This window comes from Dryobates pubescens, chromosome 1 (assembly GCF_014839835.1).
Source record: "Dryobates pubescens isolate bDryPub1 chromosome 1, bDryPub1.pri, whole genome shotgun sequence".
Lineage (NCBI taxonomy): Eukaryota > Metazoa > Chordata > Aves > Piciformes > Picidae > Dryobates > Dryobates pubescens.
The window spans coordinates 35,178,951-35,194,500 of NC_071612.1; the positions used below are offsets into that span (position 1 = coordinate 35,178,951).

The 15,550-nt window shown below is 42.3% G+C and overlaps 1 protein-coding gene across 3 annotated transcripts in view; it reads left to right on the plus strand.

The window, feature by feature from the left end:
- Positions 1-15,550, plus strand: part of ATP8A1 (ATPase phospholipid transporting 8A1) — a 143,343-nt gene that overhangs the window by 83,516 nt on the left and 44,277 nt on the right. For all 3 annotated transcript variants that reach the window (XM_054163693.1, XM_054163686.1, XM_054163696.1), the window contains 4 exons: positions 353-417; positions 8,031-8,203; positions 13,956-14,139; positions 14,237-14,347. In XM_054163693.1, the coding sequence (XP_054019668.1) occupies positions 353-417; positions 8,031-8,203; positions 13,956-14,139; positions 14,237-14,347 (533 nt within the window). The remainder of the gene's footprint in view (positions 1-352; positions 418-8,030; positions 8,204-13,955; positions 14,140-14,236; positions 14,348-15,550) is intronic.

Here is a 15,550-nt window from a genome sequence, read left to right on the forward strand (position 1 = left end):
AAATTTGGTGTGAAATGCAAGTTGCATTCAAAACACTTGCAAGGCTAAGGGAGATCTGTTTGCAGTAACTCCCTGGCAAGATGTTTCTTGCCCTTCTGGTGAGCACCTCCTGTGAATAAGGCACAACAGCCTTAAGTTGCAGCAGGAAGGATTCTGACTGTTCAGACTAATCTGGCTGATTTTTTACTAGAATTGTGTAGAATGCAGGAATTTTTATACCATTTCTTGCAGCTGAGGGAGGCTTGCTTTTAATTCTTTCTGTCTCATTGGTGGGGTTGGGGGGGAATAGTCTTTGTTATATTGCAATGAATTCTGTGCAACTGGTTTTTGAAACCAAAACTGTTTTTATCAGGTCACTCCTGTAAGCTTCTGCGAAAGAACATGGGACTAATTGTTATAAATGAAGGCTCTCTTGATGTAAGTAAAACCTGCAAAGTTTTTGCTTGGTGAAGTGTTGTTTTGCCACTTCAACTATCCAGTTACCGTGGTGGAGGGTGGCCTGAAGAATAACTTGGAGCAACAGAAAAAAATCCTGCTTAAACCACTGCTTGAGGGGGGTTGTTTCTGGCTGGTTGGTTGGTTTGAGAGGATGATTTTTGCTTGCTTTTATAATCTTCTAGGATTGCATACTTGGAATACCATATGACCTTTGTGACAAAATGTTACTGAGTAACTACAAGCTCAGTCTACTGCTTCCAAACCTGTGGTGTAGCTACAGCACCAATGAACTTCAGAATGATGAGCAAACAATTTCCATCTGGTGAAATCACTTTACCCATGCCAGGAGATTCACGTGGTTCTAGCAGCACCTAGCAGTGCCCAAACAAACTAATCCTAAGTTCATTTCTGATGCTCTTTCTTACAGAATGCTGGGTGTCTGCCAAAAATTAATTGTTACAGTGGAGTTTAACAGCTGAAGTTGCAATCAGATGTTCAAGTAAGGGTTAAAAACTACCCACTTGCAAGTAGACAGTGCTTTGCAGACAAAAGATTCTGTAGATAAGCTAGGAATGCAATATTAAGTGAAAAATCCCATGAGGAGGGAAAAAAAAAGAAAACCATAAATCCTGTTACCACCCCTGTAGGGAGCCTTGAATGAACTTAGGAAGTGGAAGAATTTCAGTGGGAAAGCTCGCTGTCCAGAAGGCTTCAGGAGAAAACCCTGAAATGAATAATAGAATCACAGAATTGTTAGGGTTGGGAGGGACCTCAAGGATCATCCAGTTCCATCCCCCCTGCCATGGGCAGGGACACCTCACACTACAGTAGGTTGCTCACAGCCACATCCAGCCTGGCTGCAAAAACCTCCAGGGACGAGGCTTCCACCACTTCCCTGGGCAACCTGTGCCAGTGTCTCACCACCCTCATGGGGAAGAACTTCTTCCTAACATCCAATCTAAATCTACCCATTTCTAGTTTTGTTCTATTCCCCCTAGCCCTATCCCTGCCTGACACCCTCAAAAGTCCCTACCCAGCTTCTCTTTATTGTAGTCAGGTTGGTCAAGATAGGACTTTGGAAGAGAGAAGGAGAGAAAAATGGAAGTATGAGAATCAGCAGGAGTGTCTTAACTAGAAGATTCCATGGGAGCCTGTAAAAGCAGGCTGTAACATGAATTAAGATAACTTACTACTTTCTTTTTGGCTGTTTTGCTTTTTAATAAGTACTTTTCATAATGCTTTGACTCATTTGGAGTACCACATCTTCAACATTAGTATGAATTTAATCAAAATGACCACATTTCAAGCGTGAATTGATTTAAAGCAATGCACTTTTGCTGATAACATTTAAAGTAAAATTTCAAACAGGGAACAGGCAGAAAGTGTTGATGAATATCTGGAACCAGAGCCTGTTGATACAGTGTGCAACTTCTGACATAAACAGCCTGTGAAGAAGAGAGGCAATTTTCTTTTCTCAGCTTAGTTCATAGGATAAGTTTTACAATGATTACAATCTTTGTTACAAAAACAGGGAAGGCTTTCATAGGATCGCAGGATGTTAGGGATTGGAATGGACCTTCAAAGATCGTCAAGTCCAACCCCCCTGCTAGAGCGGGGCCATAGAATCTAACACAGGTCACACTGGAACACATCCAGATGGGTCTTGAAAGTCTCCAGAGGAGGAGTCTCCACAACCTCTCTGGGCAGCCTGTTTCAATACTCTGGGACCCTCATAGTGAAGAAGTTCCTCCTCATATTGAGGTGGAACCTCCTGTGCTGTAGTTTGTATCCATTGCCCCTTGTCCTACCCTAGGGAGCAAGTGAGCAGAGCCTGTCCCCTCCCTCTTGACCCCCAGCCCTCAGGTATTTATAAACATTGATTAAATCCCCTCTCAGTCTTCTCCCCTCCAGACTAAAAAGCCCCAGCTGTCTCAGCCTCTCCTCATAGGGCAGTGCTCCAGTCCCCCAATCATCCTGGTGTTGGGAAAAAAATTCACTGTTGCAGAACTTTTTTCTGTTTGTTAAAACTTGTTATCTTGATGTGAAAAGCACAGATTTTCCCACCAAGTGAAATGGTAATGATGGAAAGATTTCATTGTAACAGCCACCACTGTGCTTTATTTTATGAAGCATTGGTGGGTTTGCTCTTTCTGCATGGAGGCAAAGCAAACCATGAACTGCAGTTGTACATTATGAAAGATTGATGGACAATAAAGGTATTTTAAGATCCCCTCCTTTCACCACCACCTCCCCCTTCCCACCATATCTGCCCCTTTTCCACCCCACCCACCCCATTTTCCCCTCACATCCCAGAGCACCTGGGCTCTGTTGGAGTCTCCTCCCACCCCAGGTGTGGCCGCTTGGCCCTCCCCACCTACTCCCCTATTTAATCCCCACCAAGAGAGGCAGCAGCCCCAAGCTGAGCCCATCTGGGCTGGAGGATCCTCCTCTCATCACTGGTGAGTGCCCATGGTGCACACTGGGTGATGGTGGTGGTGACAACAAAGGCCGGGGGGCCTGGTGGCCCCCCGGTTGTTAGGGATAGGGTTGACGACTACTCCAATATCATCCATGGGTGCTGGCTGGGCCTCCTTACTGGGGCTGAGCTCTTCTGTGTGGTATCTTGGCTGGTTGAGAGTCTTGCCCCAGATTCTGGGATGGGTGCAGTAATGGTGGTGGTGGAGCAGGAGCTGTTTAGGCAGGGTGGAGGATGGTGTAGAAGGAGCAGGAGCTGCTTTGGGAGGATTAAGTGGGGGAGTGGTGGGGGAGCAGGTTTTGTTGTTGTTCTTCCTTGTTTCTCTGCACACTGGGATAGGGTAGCCCAAGGCAGTGGTGGAGTCCTGCCACTTTTTGATTCAAGCCCTTAACTTTGCTTCTGAGTCTTTCACTCCTCAATCAATCTGAGTAAGAATTAACCAATGCAAGTGAGAATTTCTGGCCTGCATTTAGGCTGTTCACACAGATTGCTGCATTTCAGAGCTGCTGCAATACTTAACAGGTTTGAAGTGCAAAAGATTGGCTGCTTGGTGTACATCTTTCTATGTAATGAACCAAAGTGTGGTAATTCTAAGTAGCTACTAAAAGGAGTAGGTAAATGCTGTCTATTTCAAACTGAAGTGTCTGGATTGTGCAGAGATAGAAATGCCCTTTCCCTAAATGCATAAAATGTGTCAGAGTATATGGGGTCACAGATACCATGTGGCAGCTGAAATGGCTTATGCAGACTGGTTGCTTGCAAATCCATCTGTGGTGATGATGTAAGTCATCCTTTTCCAGGAGATAGGTGTAGTGGTGGAATAGTTTGAGGGAAAAAGAGCTCTAAAAACAATAATGAACTAGGTCTGTGCCAATATTTTCACCAGACAATCCATTAAAAGTTTTCTGCCTAATCTGATGGTTCAATTAAGGTATACCTTGTGTCTTAAACTTTGCATGCTGATGTGATTGGAATCTGATGTCAGTCTCCATTTCTGGTGCTGGTTGCATCTAGAAGGGCCTTGACAGTTCTGATGGAGTAGTGGAGCAGGTCTCAGGAAATGGGAGAGAGGGGTAGACTGCTGTGATTGCAGAAGCTTGAGTCAGTGCAGCTGCAAGGGTGGATGCAATTCCTCTTTCCTTTCTGCATACCAATAACAGCTGGCAAGAGGCATGGATTCTTAGCTGGAGTATTGTCTGTTAAGGAACATGGCAGAAAATTTGCCTTCTAAGCAGCATAAGTCCACCTCTCCTACCAGGACTGTCCCTTACTTCCCTGGGGAGCTGTGCTCCCGTGAGGGTTCCAGGACTAGTTTTCCTCAGCACAGGAGGAACTGAAACCTTGAGGAGAAAAAAAATTCCAGTGCAATGGGAGCTGTGTATTTGGGATCTTGGAGTAGATTTGTACTGTGGGAGTGTGTTCATAGGAGTTAGAAGTCAATCTTCCTCTTGGTCTGCACACCCTGAGCAGCACTAGAAAGAGTGGCAGGATGCTTTTTGCCCTTGCTGTTTAAATAATAGTACAATATCTATTGCATACCAGTGGCTTCTTCTGGAAAGGAGCTGGCTCAACTCTAATCCTTTTAGGAACTGACTCTTCTGTCCCTAAGACATGTAAAACAGATTCAACCAGAGAAATACCTCCTCAGTTTGGTCACTAGCATGACCTTAGCATGCAAGACACAGGAAGTTAAGGGGTGGGGGGGAATATTTGTTCAGACTGTATCCCAGCTCTGTGAACTGAGTTTACAAAGAATACGCTGAAATAAGATCATCTTTTGTATGAACCAAGACCTTTCTTGATGGAATTAAAAGAAAAATGCCTCAGTCCCCCATTGGCAGAGGTAGAACTGGAAAGGCTTTCAAAAAGCATTTGTGTATCTGAGTTTTGCAGGATTATTTGTTTTGAGGCTCCACTCCCATGAAGGTCTGCTTAGCTTCACAAACAAAATGTGGGTTTGTTACTGAATTCTTAGAATTGTATGAAAGAACACTGAGTTTTATTTTGCCTTCATATTAACTTAATGGGCTGCAAAATGTTAGTGTAGTACTGTTAATCATAGACAGGAATCATAGAGAACATAGCTTAATTCTTTCAGTTGTGAATTTAATCAAGAGTAATAGAGAGTAGCTTGATTACCATTTGGTTCCACTGAGGAATATTGAGGGGAAGTGGTTCAGAAGAGATTAAGGGATATTCTGGTACTGCTTTTAATCTAAGGCATTGGATTTCAGCATAGAACTGCATGTAAGCCCACAAAGGAATTTTAAATATGATAGTTTTACAGTTGGGATTAGTGTGTTGTACTGTCTTGGGATTTGGGGTTTGATATGTAGGATGCCTGGAGCTACCTGATGGCATGTCTGTTTGTGGTAAAACAATATGGTCAGTTTGAAGTTGAGAGTTTAAATTCTGCTGCATGTATGAGAAGAAACAACTGATAAGAGAAATGCAAGTTCCAGGGTCTTGTTTTGCTTAAATTTAGTCAGAAGCTAAGTAGTCCATGGACAAAAGAAAAACTGATACTACTTTTACACTGCAATATTCCTTAATCAGGGAAGATACTCTAGTTACAGAAGTCATTGTCATTTTAAAGACTTGCTAATGTGTCATTTTAACAGGGCCAACTCATCTCCCTTGAAGCTTCTGTAGAACAGAATTAACCAGGTTGGAAGAGACCTTTGAGATCACTGAGTCCAACGTACCATCCAAACCATATAATCAACTAAACCATGGCACCAAGTGCCTCATCCAGTCTCTTCCTAAACATCTCCAGTGATGGGGACTCCACCACCGCCCTGGGCAGCACATTCCAATCTCTCTTTCTGGGAAGAATTTCTTCCTAACCTCCAGCCCAAACCTCCCCTGGTGCAGCTTGAGGCTGTGTCCTCTTGTTCTGGTGCTGGTTGCCTGGGAGAAGAGACCAACCCCCTCCTGGCTGCAACCTCCCTTCAGGTAGTTGTAAACAGCAATAAGGTCTCCCCTGAGCCTTCTCTTCTCCAGGCTAAGCAAGCCCAGCTCCCTCAGCCTCTCCTCATAGGGCTTGGACTGCAAACCCCTCCCCAGCTTTGTTGCCCTTCTCTGGACACATTCTAGCAACTCAACATCAAATGTGGGGAGAGACAGGAAACCTGAAGTGCGGAATTCCCCAACAGCCTGATCTCCTTTTACGTAAACCAAGAGCAATTTGCATGTCTTAGGCAAAGCAGTAGCTTTCATTTCAGAGGGTTAGAGATCTGCAATTACTTCTCAGCCTTTTATTTTCAGGTGAGTCCACCAAATTTTATGTCTGTGCCTGGCATCACTGAAGTTTAATGGTTTTAGGGCCTGGTTGGGTGAAGCATTGAGCAGCCAAGTCTAAGTTATGAGGCATCCCTGCCCATGCCAGGGAGGCTAGAGCAGATGATGGATAAGGTTCCTTCCAACCTGAGCCATTCTGTGATGGAAAGTTCCCTCATTCATCACTGAGCCTGGAGCTCCCAGTTTCAATTCCCCTGGTCCTGCTCTCTTGAGTAACATAACTGATGCCAATTCACACAGCAGCCCTGACCCCTAGATCATCACTCTTTCGAATTTAAAGCATTTTAAACTGTATTTATTTTACTACCATTACATAAATTCATGTCTCTGAGACAGTAAGTAGTACTGCTCCTAGAGCATGGACTCAAGAAATTAAACTGAATCCCATTCAGATGAGATGGTGTGGAGATGCAAGGTGGGAAGGAAGGCACAGAACAGGGGTGTTGGATCATGCATTCTTAGCTACACATTTATTATAGGCCTTGAGCAGCTGATTCTAGTGGAGAGGCATCCCTGCCCATTGCAAGAGGCTGGAGTAGATGATGTCTAAGTCTAATCTGTTACTGTTAGGATTGAGTATTCAGCATTAGGACTGTGTATTCAGCATTTTATATGGAATATATTTATGTGTATACATGCATTTTTAAATACATTAATTTGTTATTTGTATAGCATAAATATATTTTATATAAAATTCAGTATTTTATAAGCAAAACCTTTGTTTTCATCTTTCTACTCTTAAACTCTTCTTCCTTCTGGGCTGTGAAGAAGGAAACAATACAAGAAAAGTATACTGTAGTTCTGTGAAGGCCTCTAAAAAAACAGGAATGCAACAAGCAATTGTTGTCATCTTCCTGACAGGCTACAGTAGAGCTGTACTGTAACTATCCAGATTTTAGTGCTCTCTCTCCCCAAAATCAGACTGTAAGTACAGATGAATGTGTTGCCTACTGAATATATTCTCAGTACTGGAGCACAATATGGAGACTTGTGTAGGTGTGATTTAAACTGTTGCGCTCTGATAGGTCAAGGGGTAATGGATAGAAACTGCAGCACAGGAGGTTCCTTCTCAACATGAGGAGGAACTTCTTCACTGTGAGGGTCACAGAGCACTGGAACAGGCTGCCCAGAGAGATTGAGTATCCTCCACTGGAGACTTTCAAGACCCATCTGGATGTGTTTGTGTGATCTGTGCTAGATTCTATGGCTAGACTTGATGGTCTTTGAAGGTCCCTTCCAACCCCTAACATCCTATGAACTGAAAAATCCCAAGTGTGATCCCTCAATATTATAGGTACTTGATGCACTCTTATCTTAAAACACTGATTTAGTATAAAAGCTAGAATTATCAGTTAGAGATCATTCATATTGTAAGTACATGCATTATGTTTCTTTTAATCTTTTTCTAAAGATTTGGGACCATTTTAGATAACAGTGAACAGAAATTATTTCTCCTGTTATACATATGTGAATTTTCTGTTGCATATGTATGTAGAAGACTTGTTTGTTAAGAGCTGTTAAATATTTATGTAGCTATTGTTGCCATTCAAAGTGCATTAAGTTCACCACAACTTAGTTGTTTTGGGTGGGGTTTTTTGGCAGAGTACAACAGAAGTTCTACACACCATCTTGCTGTGGTTGCTTTTAGTACAGCTCTTGAATACCTTTTTTAATTATTGTATATTGTCTGTTTGATGCAATCAAAGGTAATTTCCTCTAGAAAGGAACTGCCAATGTTTCTGATCACACTGAAAAAAATTTTGGACCTAAGATAACTTAAAATAATGGATTCAATATTTTTTTTTTTGTGCCACAGGGAACAAGAGAGACACTTAGCCATCATTGCAGTACCCTTGGTGATGCTTTGAGGAAAGAAAATGATTTTGCTCTCATCATTGATGGCAAATCCCTGAAGTATGCTTTGACATTTGGAGTGAGACAATATTTCCTGGATTTGGCTTTGTCATGTAAAGCTGTTATTTGTTGCAGGTAAGTTTGTTGTTTGTAGGTGTCCCATCCTTTTATCCACCTGCAGGTACAGGCATGGTGTGCACAAATGTGGAAACTGTTTTAAATACACCTTAATAGACTGGTTAATGAGATGAACAAATGGAAGGCTTTTCTGTTCAGGTAGAGAATCACAGAAACAGTCAGGTTGAAAAAGATTCTCAAGTTCACCAAGTCAAATCAATAACCTTACTCTACAAAGTTCACCCATAAACCATATCCCCAAGCACCACATCCAAACCACCTTTACCACATCCAGGCTTGGGGACTCCACCACCTCCCTGGGCAGCACACTCCAATGCCCGACCACTCTCCATGCAAACCTTTTTCCTACTGTCCAGTCTAAACTTACCCAGTGGCAGCTTGAGGCCATTCCCTCTTGTTCTATCACTAATTCCAGCTACACTTCCCCAAGCCTGTAGTGTACTGATCTGTTAAGATGAATGGTTTCAGGTGGACAAGATGCTGGGGCATCACATCTTGACTGTTCTTTTCCCAGGAAAGGTTAGACCAGATGACCCTTGAGACTTCTTCCAACCTGGTGTTGTATCATGAAGCCAATTCATGTGAAAAATCAATGTTTGTAATAGAACTATTTTTCTGCTTTGTAAAAGGAGAGAGGAGAGCCAAACAAGGTTATAGTATCCAAATGAACACCTGCTTTGTAGTCTTTCCATCCTTTTGTCAAGCAATGAGTTATGCCACCAAGGGGTTTTTTATTGTTCTTTTTATGGCTTACTTTTGCAGCCATGTTCCAGTGTGATGCACTCTGAATTTCAAACTTGGATCTTGCCATCTTTTAAACTGAGATCTTAGACTGATTCACAGCTTATACTGTGTATAAACATCAGCAGCCTTTCTGAAAGGCAAGCTGCACCTTTGTTCTTGTTCTTCTACTTCCAGTTTTGCCCAGTATAGTTAAGTAACAAGCAGGAGATACATGTAGAACTGCTCTTTGAAAACTCTTTGTTTCTCCTTTCCTCTACTTGGAAATACATTTGAAAAGACAGCATTTCCATTTCTGTTGAACTGTAAAACCACGGATTTCCATTTGTGCTGAGCTATAGAACCACTGAAGGATATTCTCTGTGTAACTGTCTTTTACTGGTAGCATTTTTGTGATGAAACAACAAAAAAGGGCATAAAATGAAAATTTCTCCTCTGGTAGCTTTCTTTGTCACTCTTACATTTACCTGTGCCACCTGGTTTCAGTACATGTCTAGGTGCATGCTCTGACATATTTTGTGGTTGGTTAAAAGTTGGCTGCAGGTTTCAAACTAAACTATTCGCTTGTAACACTCACTGGTTTAGTATGTGGGAGTTTTAATATCACCCATCTCAGAAGTCAAAATTCTGTCAAAGTACTTCTCTCTCAATGCTTTGGTAATCAGAATCTCATTTCCTTGTTTGTGAATGTTTAAGTAAAAAAACTGCTTTTAAATGGTAATGTTCAATGAGGGTAAATCACTTACATAGTTATTGTCCTGACTAAATGAAAATGCAGGCCTATTCCCCAGACACATAAAGGCACTAAACATTTACAGCAGTCCTTGGTTTGAAATGTAAAAATCATGGAATCAACCAGGTTGGAAAAGACCTCAGATCATCAAATCCAACCTAATGCCACCTGACAACTGAACCACAGCTTTAAATGCCACATTCAGTCCTTTTTTGAACACCGACAGGGACTCCATCACCTCCCTGGGCATCGCATTCCAATGGCCAATAACTCTCTCAGTGAAGAACTTTATCCTCACCTCGAGCCTAAACTTCCCCCTGGTGCAGCTTGAGATTGTGTCGTCTTGTTCTGGTGCTGGTTGCCTGGGAGAGACCAACCCCCACCTGGCTACAACCTCCCTTCAGGTAGTTGTAGAGAGCAATAAGATCCCCCCCTGAGCCTCCTCTTCTCTAGGCTAAGCACGCCCAGCTCCCTCAGCCTCTCTTCACAGGGCTATGCTCCAAACACCTCACCAGCCTTGTTGCCCTTCTCTGGACATGTTAAGTATCTGTGTCCTTAAACTGAGGGGCCCAGAACTGGACACAGTACTCAAGGTGTGGCCTAACCAGTGCTGAGTACAGGGACAGAATCTCATCACTCTCTTTGCAGTTTTCAGAGTGTAATTCACTTGTTCAGAAGCATTTATTACCGATGGATTCTTCCTGAGACTAGCCATAACACAGATGAAGCTGACAAATACTTAGCAGACATTTGACTTCAAAAATCTGAGTGTAGTATTAATTCCTAGCAGATGTTTGGCTTAAAGACATTGACAAACTGAATTCCAACTTTATATTGGCTTTAGAGCAAAGTGTGCCAGAAGAATGTTAAATGAATTATTCTGTAGTAAAAATGCACAGCTAAGAGTAACCACAATGAACAAAAGACATTTTGGATTGGTTTCACTGTAAAATCCTAGAATGGTTTAGGTTGGAAAGGACCTCCAAAGGTCATCTAGTTCAATCCCACTGCAGTAAGCAGAGGTATCCTCAACTAGATCAGGTTGCCCATAGCACCCTTGAGCCTCTCCTTGAATATATTTAAGGATGGAGCCCCAACCACCTCCCTGGGCAACCTGTTCCAGTGTCCCACCACCCTAATGGTAAGGAACTTCTTCCTAATACCTAACCTAAATCTACTTTTCTCTAATTTTAAATTACTGCACCTCATCCTATCACTCCAGGCTTCTGTAAACAATCTCTCTCCAGCCTTCTTGTTGGCCCCCTTCAGGTGCTGGAAGGCTGCTATTGCATCTCCCCAGGGTCTTCTCTCACCATGAACTTGGTGCAGCAGGCAATGAATAACTGCCATCTTCCAACTGTCCCTATAACATCATCCAATAGGGAAAGAAGACTTTCTTCATGGAAAGTTAAAAATATTTTAAAATATGTGTTTTAGGTTAGGAATCTTCTACAGAAGCTGGCCATAGCCAGTCTCAAGTCAATGCTCATCAGTAGACTTCAAATAAAGCATGTACCAAAAAAATCATAGAAATGCTTTTTGATATACTTGGGCCAGCAGGAGCAGGGAAGTCATTCTGTCCCTGTACTCAGCACTGGTTAGGCCACACCTTGAGTCCTGTGTCCAATTCTGGGCCCCTCAGTTTAGGAAAGACGTTGAGTTGCTGGAAGGTGTCCAGAGAAGGGCAACAAAGCTGGGAAGAGGTCTCATGCACAAGCCCTATGGCTGAGGGAGCTGGGGTTGCTTAGCCTTGAGAAGAGGAGGCTCAGGGGAGACCTTATTGCTGTCTACAACTACCTGAAGGGAGGTTGGAGCCAGGTGGGGGTTAGTCTCTTCTCCCAGGCAACCAGCACCAGAACAAGAGGACACAGTCTGAAACTGCACCAGTGCAGGTTTAGGCTGAATGTTAGGAAGAAGTTCCTCACAGAAAGAGAGATTGGCCATTGGAATGTGCTGCCCAGGGAGGTGGTGGAGTCACCATCACTGGAGGTGTTTAGGAAGAGACTGGATAGGGTGCTCGGTGCAATGGTTTAGATGATAGGTTGGACTTGATGATCTCAAAGGTGTTTTCCAACCTGGTTATTCTATTCTATAGGCATTTTTCTTGAATTGGGGATCAAATAGAGGGCAGTGAATTTTGACCTGTAATTTCTGTCAATCTATCCAGTGTCAAGACAGGCAGAAATTGTTCAACCTTGGCTGTAATGGCCATAAATCAGGGGGCAGACACTAACATTTTATTATGCCATATGCTGAAAAGTAGTCTGGCTAATATACATGGTTGAAAATACTTTGTTTCTTTTGTAGGTGGCTTGTTGTTTATTATTGCTCTCTTTAGCAGTACTTTTGTGAGCTTAAAAATCAATCAATATAAATAGGGTAGTATTTCATTTTTTACCACATTTACTTATCAGGTTTGATAGAATTCTTTGAGCTGTAATTCTTCAGTCTAGAAAGGGCTTTCTCCATCAGGAGTCTCATTAATAATATAACATCATAATTTATTCAAGTATCATGAGGCTATACAGTACTCTTACAAGGACAGTATTTGGGGACTTTCCTTCAGCTTCTGTGAGAAACTTTAGGATGGTACAGATGCTGTAATACAGCTGAATTGTTGGTATCTAATGGTAACCTTTCTCTTCATCACTGATAATGTTGGAGCCATACAAGCAGTTGAGAACTGTTCTCATCATGTACCCAGACCATATTATTCCGCAGCACCCCAGTGAGCACAACATACAGAGGATGTTCAGAGGGAAAACTGCCTAGATGTAATTGGTTTTGCACGTGCCATCTGCACATTTTTGTTCCCAAAATTCATGTTCTTCATTTCTTGGATATTTCTTTGGGTTTATCATATTTTTTTATCTCGAAGAGTTAAGTCAAGCTATGAATATCCTTCTGTCGTTCTTCACCCTGAAACTTTGTCACTGCAGAGAGGAATCTTTCACAGCCCGAACTGCAAAGTTCCAGAAGCTTATGGTGTCAGAGGAGTTATCACAGAATCAGTAAGGTTGGAAGACACCTCAAAGATCATCAAGTCCAACCTGTCACCCAACACCCCATGACTACTTATTGCCATGAGTGTGCGCTTAGAAGGAAATTAATTATAAATATATTTTTTTAACCCCATTTTCCATCTCGATATATATCCAGGGGCAAGTCCTTCCTCTAATCCATGCCTAGCTTTTTTTGCCTTGGAGGTATCTAGAATGAGTTTGTGTGGAGGGGTAGATGAGAAGAGTGGTTTTCTATCAGCTGCACATCCCCAGCTCCATAGCAGGAGTCATGCTTTGCTACCAGACGTGCTTCCTTTGTAGGAAGGTGTGAACAGCAGTAGTGGGGGAGACCAACTCACAAGAGGGTTTTTTGTTTCTTGTTTGTTTGTACTATGAAACAGGATTTGTTCCTTGACTCCAATGCCAAGGAGCACAAGTGAATTGTCATGCTGCTTAAGGCTTGCTGCTTCCCTTCTCCACCCTGTGAAACACAGCAGTCTTAGCACATCATTTCTGTGCATTATTGTCACTTATGATGTCTCAAATACTACAGGGGCTGAATGTCAGTATCCAGAGTATAGCCTTTACAATGTGAAATGCAAGGTACACATGTGGCACACACAATGGTGGATGGCACTAAAACTGATACACTTTCCTCAACAAAGCTTGTGAGAGTCATTCCTGGAAGGATTTGTCCCCTCAGTTGTGAGCAGGCAATTTTTTAATGAGAGATGAAAAGAACAAGGGAGAAGTTACAAGCATTTAGAAGTGAAGGATCAAGAGTCAACGTGCAGAGTTGCTTCCTGTAATTTAGCAGCGTAAAGTATGTTGACATAGTGGCAATCCACTCTGTTCCTGTTTGATTTGACATTTGTCTTAAATATCTTCTTGTTTGTTTAGAAAATACACATTTAAGCAAAAGGGGGCAGGGGGGGGAGGGCAGGGCATAAAAACAAAATATGCCAGAATCTGCAATTGTTGTAAGTTTAATACTGGTAGTGGCAGTGTTTGGGATTTCTTCCATTGCTGTTTTAGGGACCTGTGGCTGTTTAACATAACAGGAAATATATCAAGTAAATGTCTTGCCTCAACAAATCTAAGGTTTCTATGAATTTTGCTGGGAAAGTGGTTGTAGCATCTAGCCAAAAAGCTAAGACCATGTCACTGCCCAGGCTATTAGTTAGCCTAACTTTAACATTATGTAAAGTATGTTTCGAAACTGCATTCGCTCGAGATTCCTGTGTTTAACCTTTCTGGTTTTGCTGCCCCTTAGGGTATCACCTCTTCAAAAATCTGAAGTTGTGGAAATGGTTAAAAAACAAGTGAAGGTGGTAACTCTAGCCATTGGTGATGGAGCAAATGATGTGAGTATGATACAAACAGCGCATGTTGGTGTTGGTATCAGTGGGAACGAAGGTCTGCAGGCTGCAAATTCTTCAGACTACTCAATTGCTCAGGTAAGTCATTACACTGTAAAATAAACTAGAATTAAGTAGTTTAATGCATGCATATTCTGATAGAATGTTTGTTCACTTTCTATTTTTTTCCTTGCAGTTCAAGTATTTGAAGAACTTGTTGTTGGTTCATGGAGCCTGGAATTATAACAGAGTCGCTAAGTGCATCCTGTATTGTTTCTACAAGAATATAGTCCTTTATATTATTGAGGTAATTTTGCAGTACAGGAGATGTTACTACTTGAAATCAAAAAAGAAATAATTATTTTGAGCTTTGAGAGCCCACTTGGAGTACTGTGTCCAGTTCTGGAGCCACTATTACAGGAAGGATCTGAATATGTTGGAGCGTGTCCAGAGAAGGGCCACAAGGATGACCAGAGGGCTGGAGCTCCTGTCCTATGAGGATGGACTGAGGGAGTTGGGGCTATTCAGTCTGGAGAGGAGAAGGCTCTGAGGAGACCTAATTGTGGCCTTCCAGTATCTGAAGGGGACCTACGAGAAAGCTGGGGAGGGACTTCTGTGGGTGTCAGGCAGGGATAGGGCTAGGGGGAATAGAACAAAACTAGAAATGGGTAAATTCAGATTGGGTGTTAGGAAGAAGCTCTTCACCATGAGGGTGGTGAGACACTGGAACAGATTGCCCAGGGAGGTGGTGGAAGCCTGATCCCTGGAGGTTTTTAAGGCCAGGCTGGATGTGGCTCTGAGCAACCTGATGTAGTGTAAGGTGTCCCTGCCCATGGCAGGGGGGTTGGAAGTGGATGATCCTTGAGGTCCCTTCCAACCCTGACAATTCTATGATTTTAAAGAAACACTTAAACTATCGTTAGACACTTACTGGTACTGAATCTTGCTTTTTTATAAACTGATTGATATTAGAGTGCTGTGCTTGAGGGGTTTTTTCTTTTTTGCTTTAAAAGACCAGTTGCTTAAAAATACATACTAAGTATTAGTGTTGTCTGTGTTGCATGATTCTGATACTGTATTAAAATTCTGAATAACATCATTCTGGTATGGAAAGCTACTTGTAACTGTATTCCCTAAATTTACTAAGATATATCTTAGGTTGGAAAGGACCTTAGAGATCATTTGCTCTAAGGTAGTTGAGGCCTTGTCCCCAGAGAGATTCAAGGTGAGGTTGGACAGGACTCTGAGCAACCTGATCTAGTGGAAGATGTCCCTGCTTGCTGCAGAGGGGGTTGGACTGGATGGCTTTTGGAGGTCCTTTCCAACCCAGACTATTCCATGATAACAATTATTCTTGAAAATTGCTTAATGTATTGGGTTTTTTAATGAATATCTTAAACTTGCCCAGTATGTATATTTTTTTATACTGACACAGAAATGCCTTATTTCTGCTAGACCTGATGTAAACATTAGGTCAAGAGTTAAAATTTTTATTTTCATCTATTGCAAT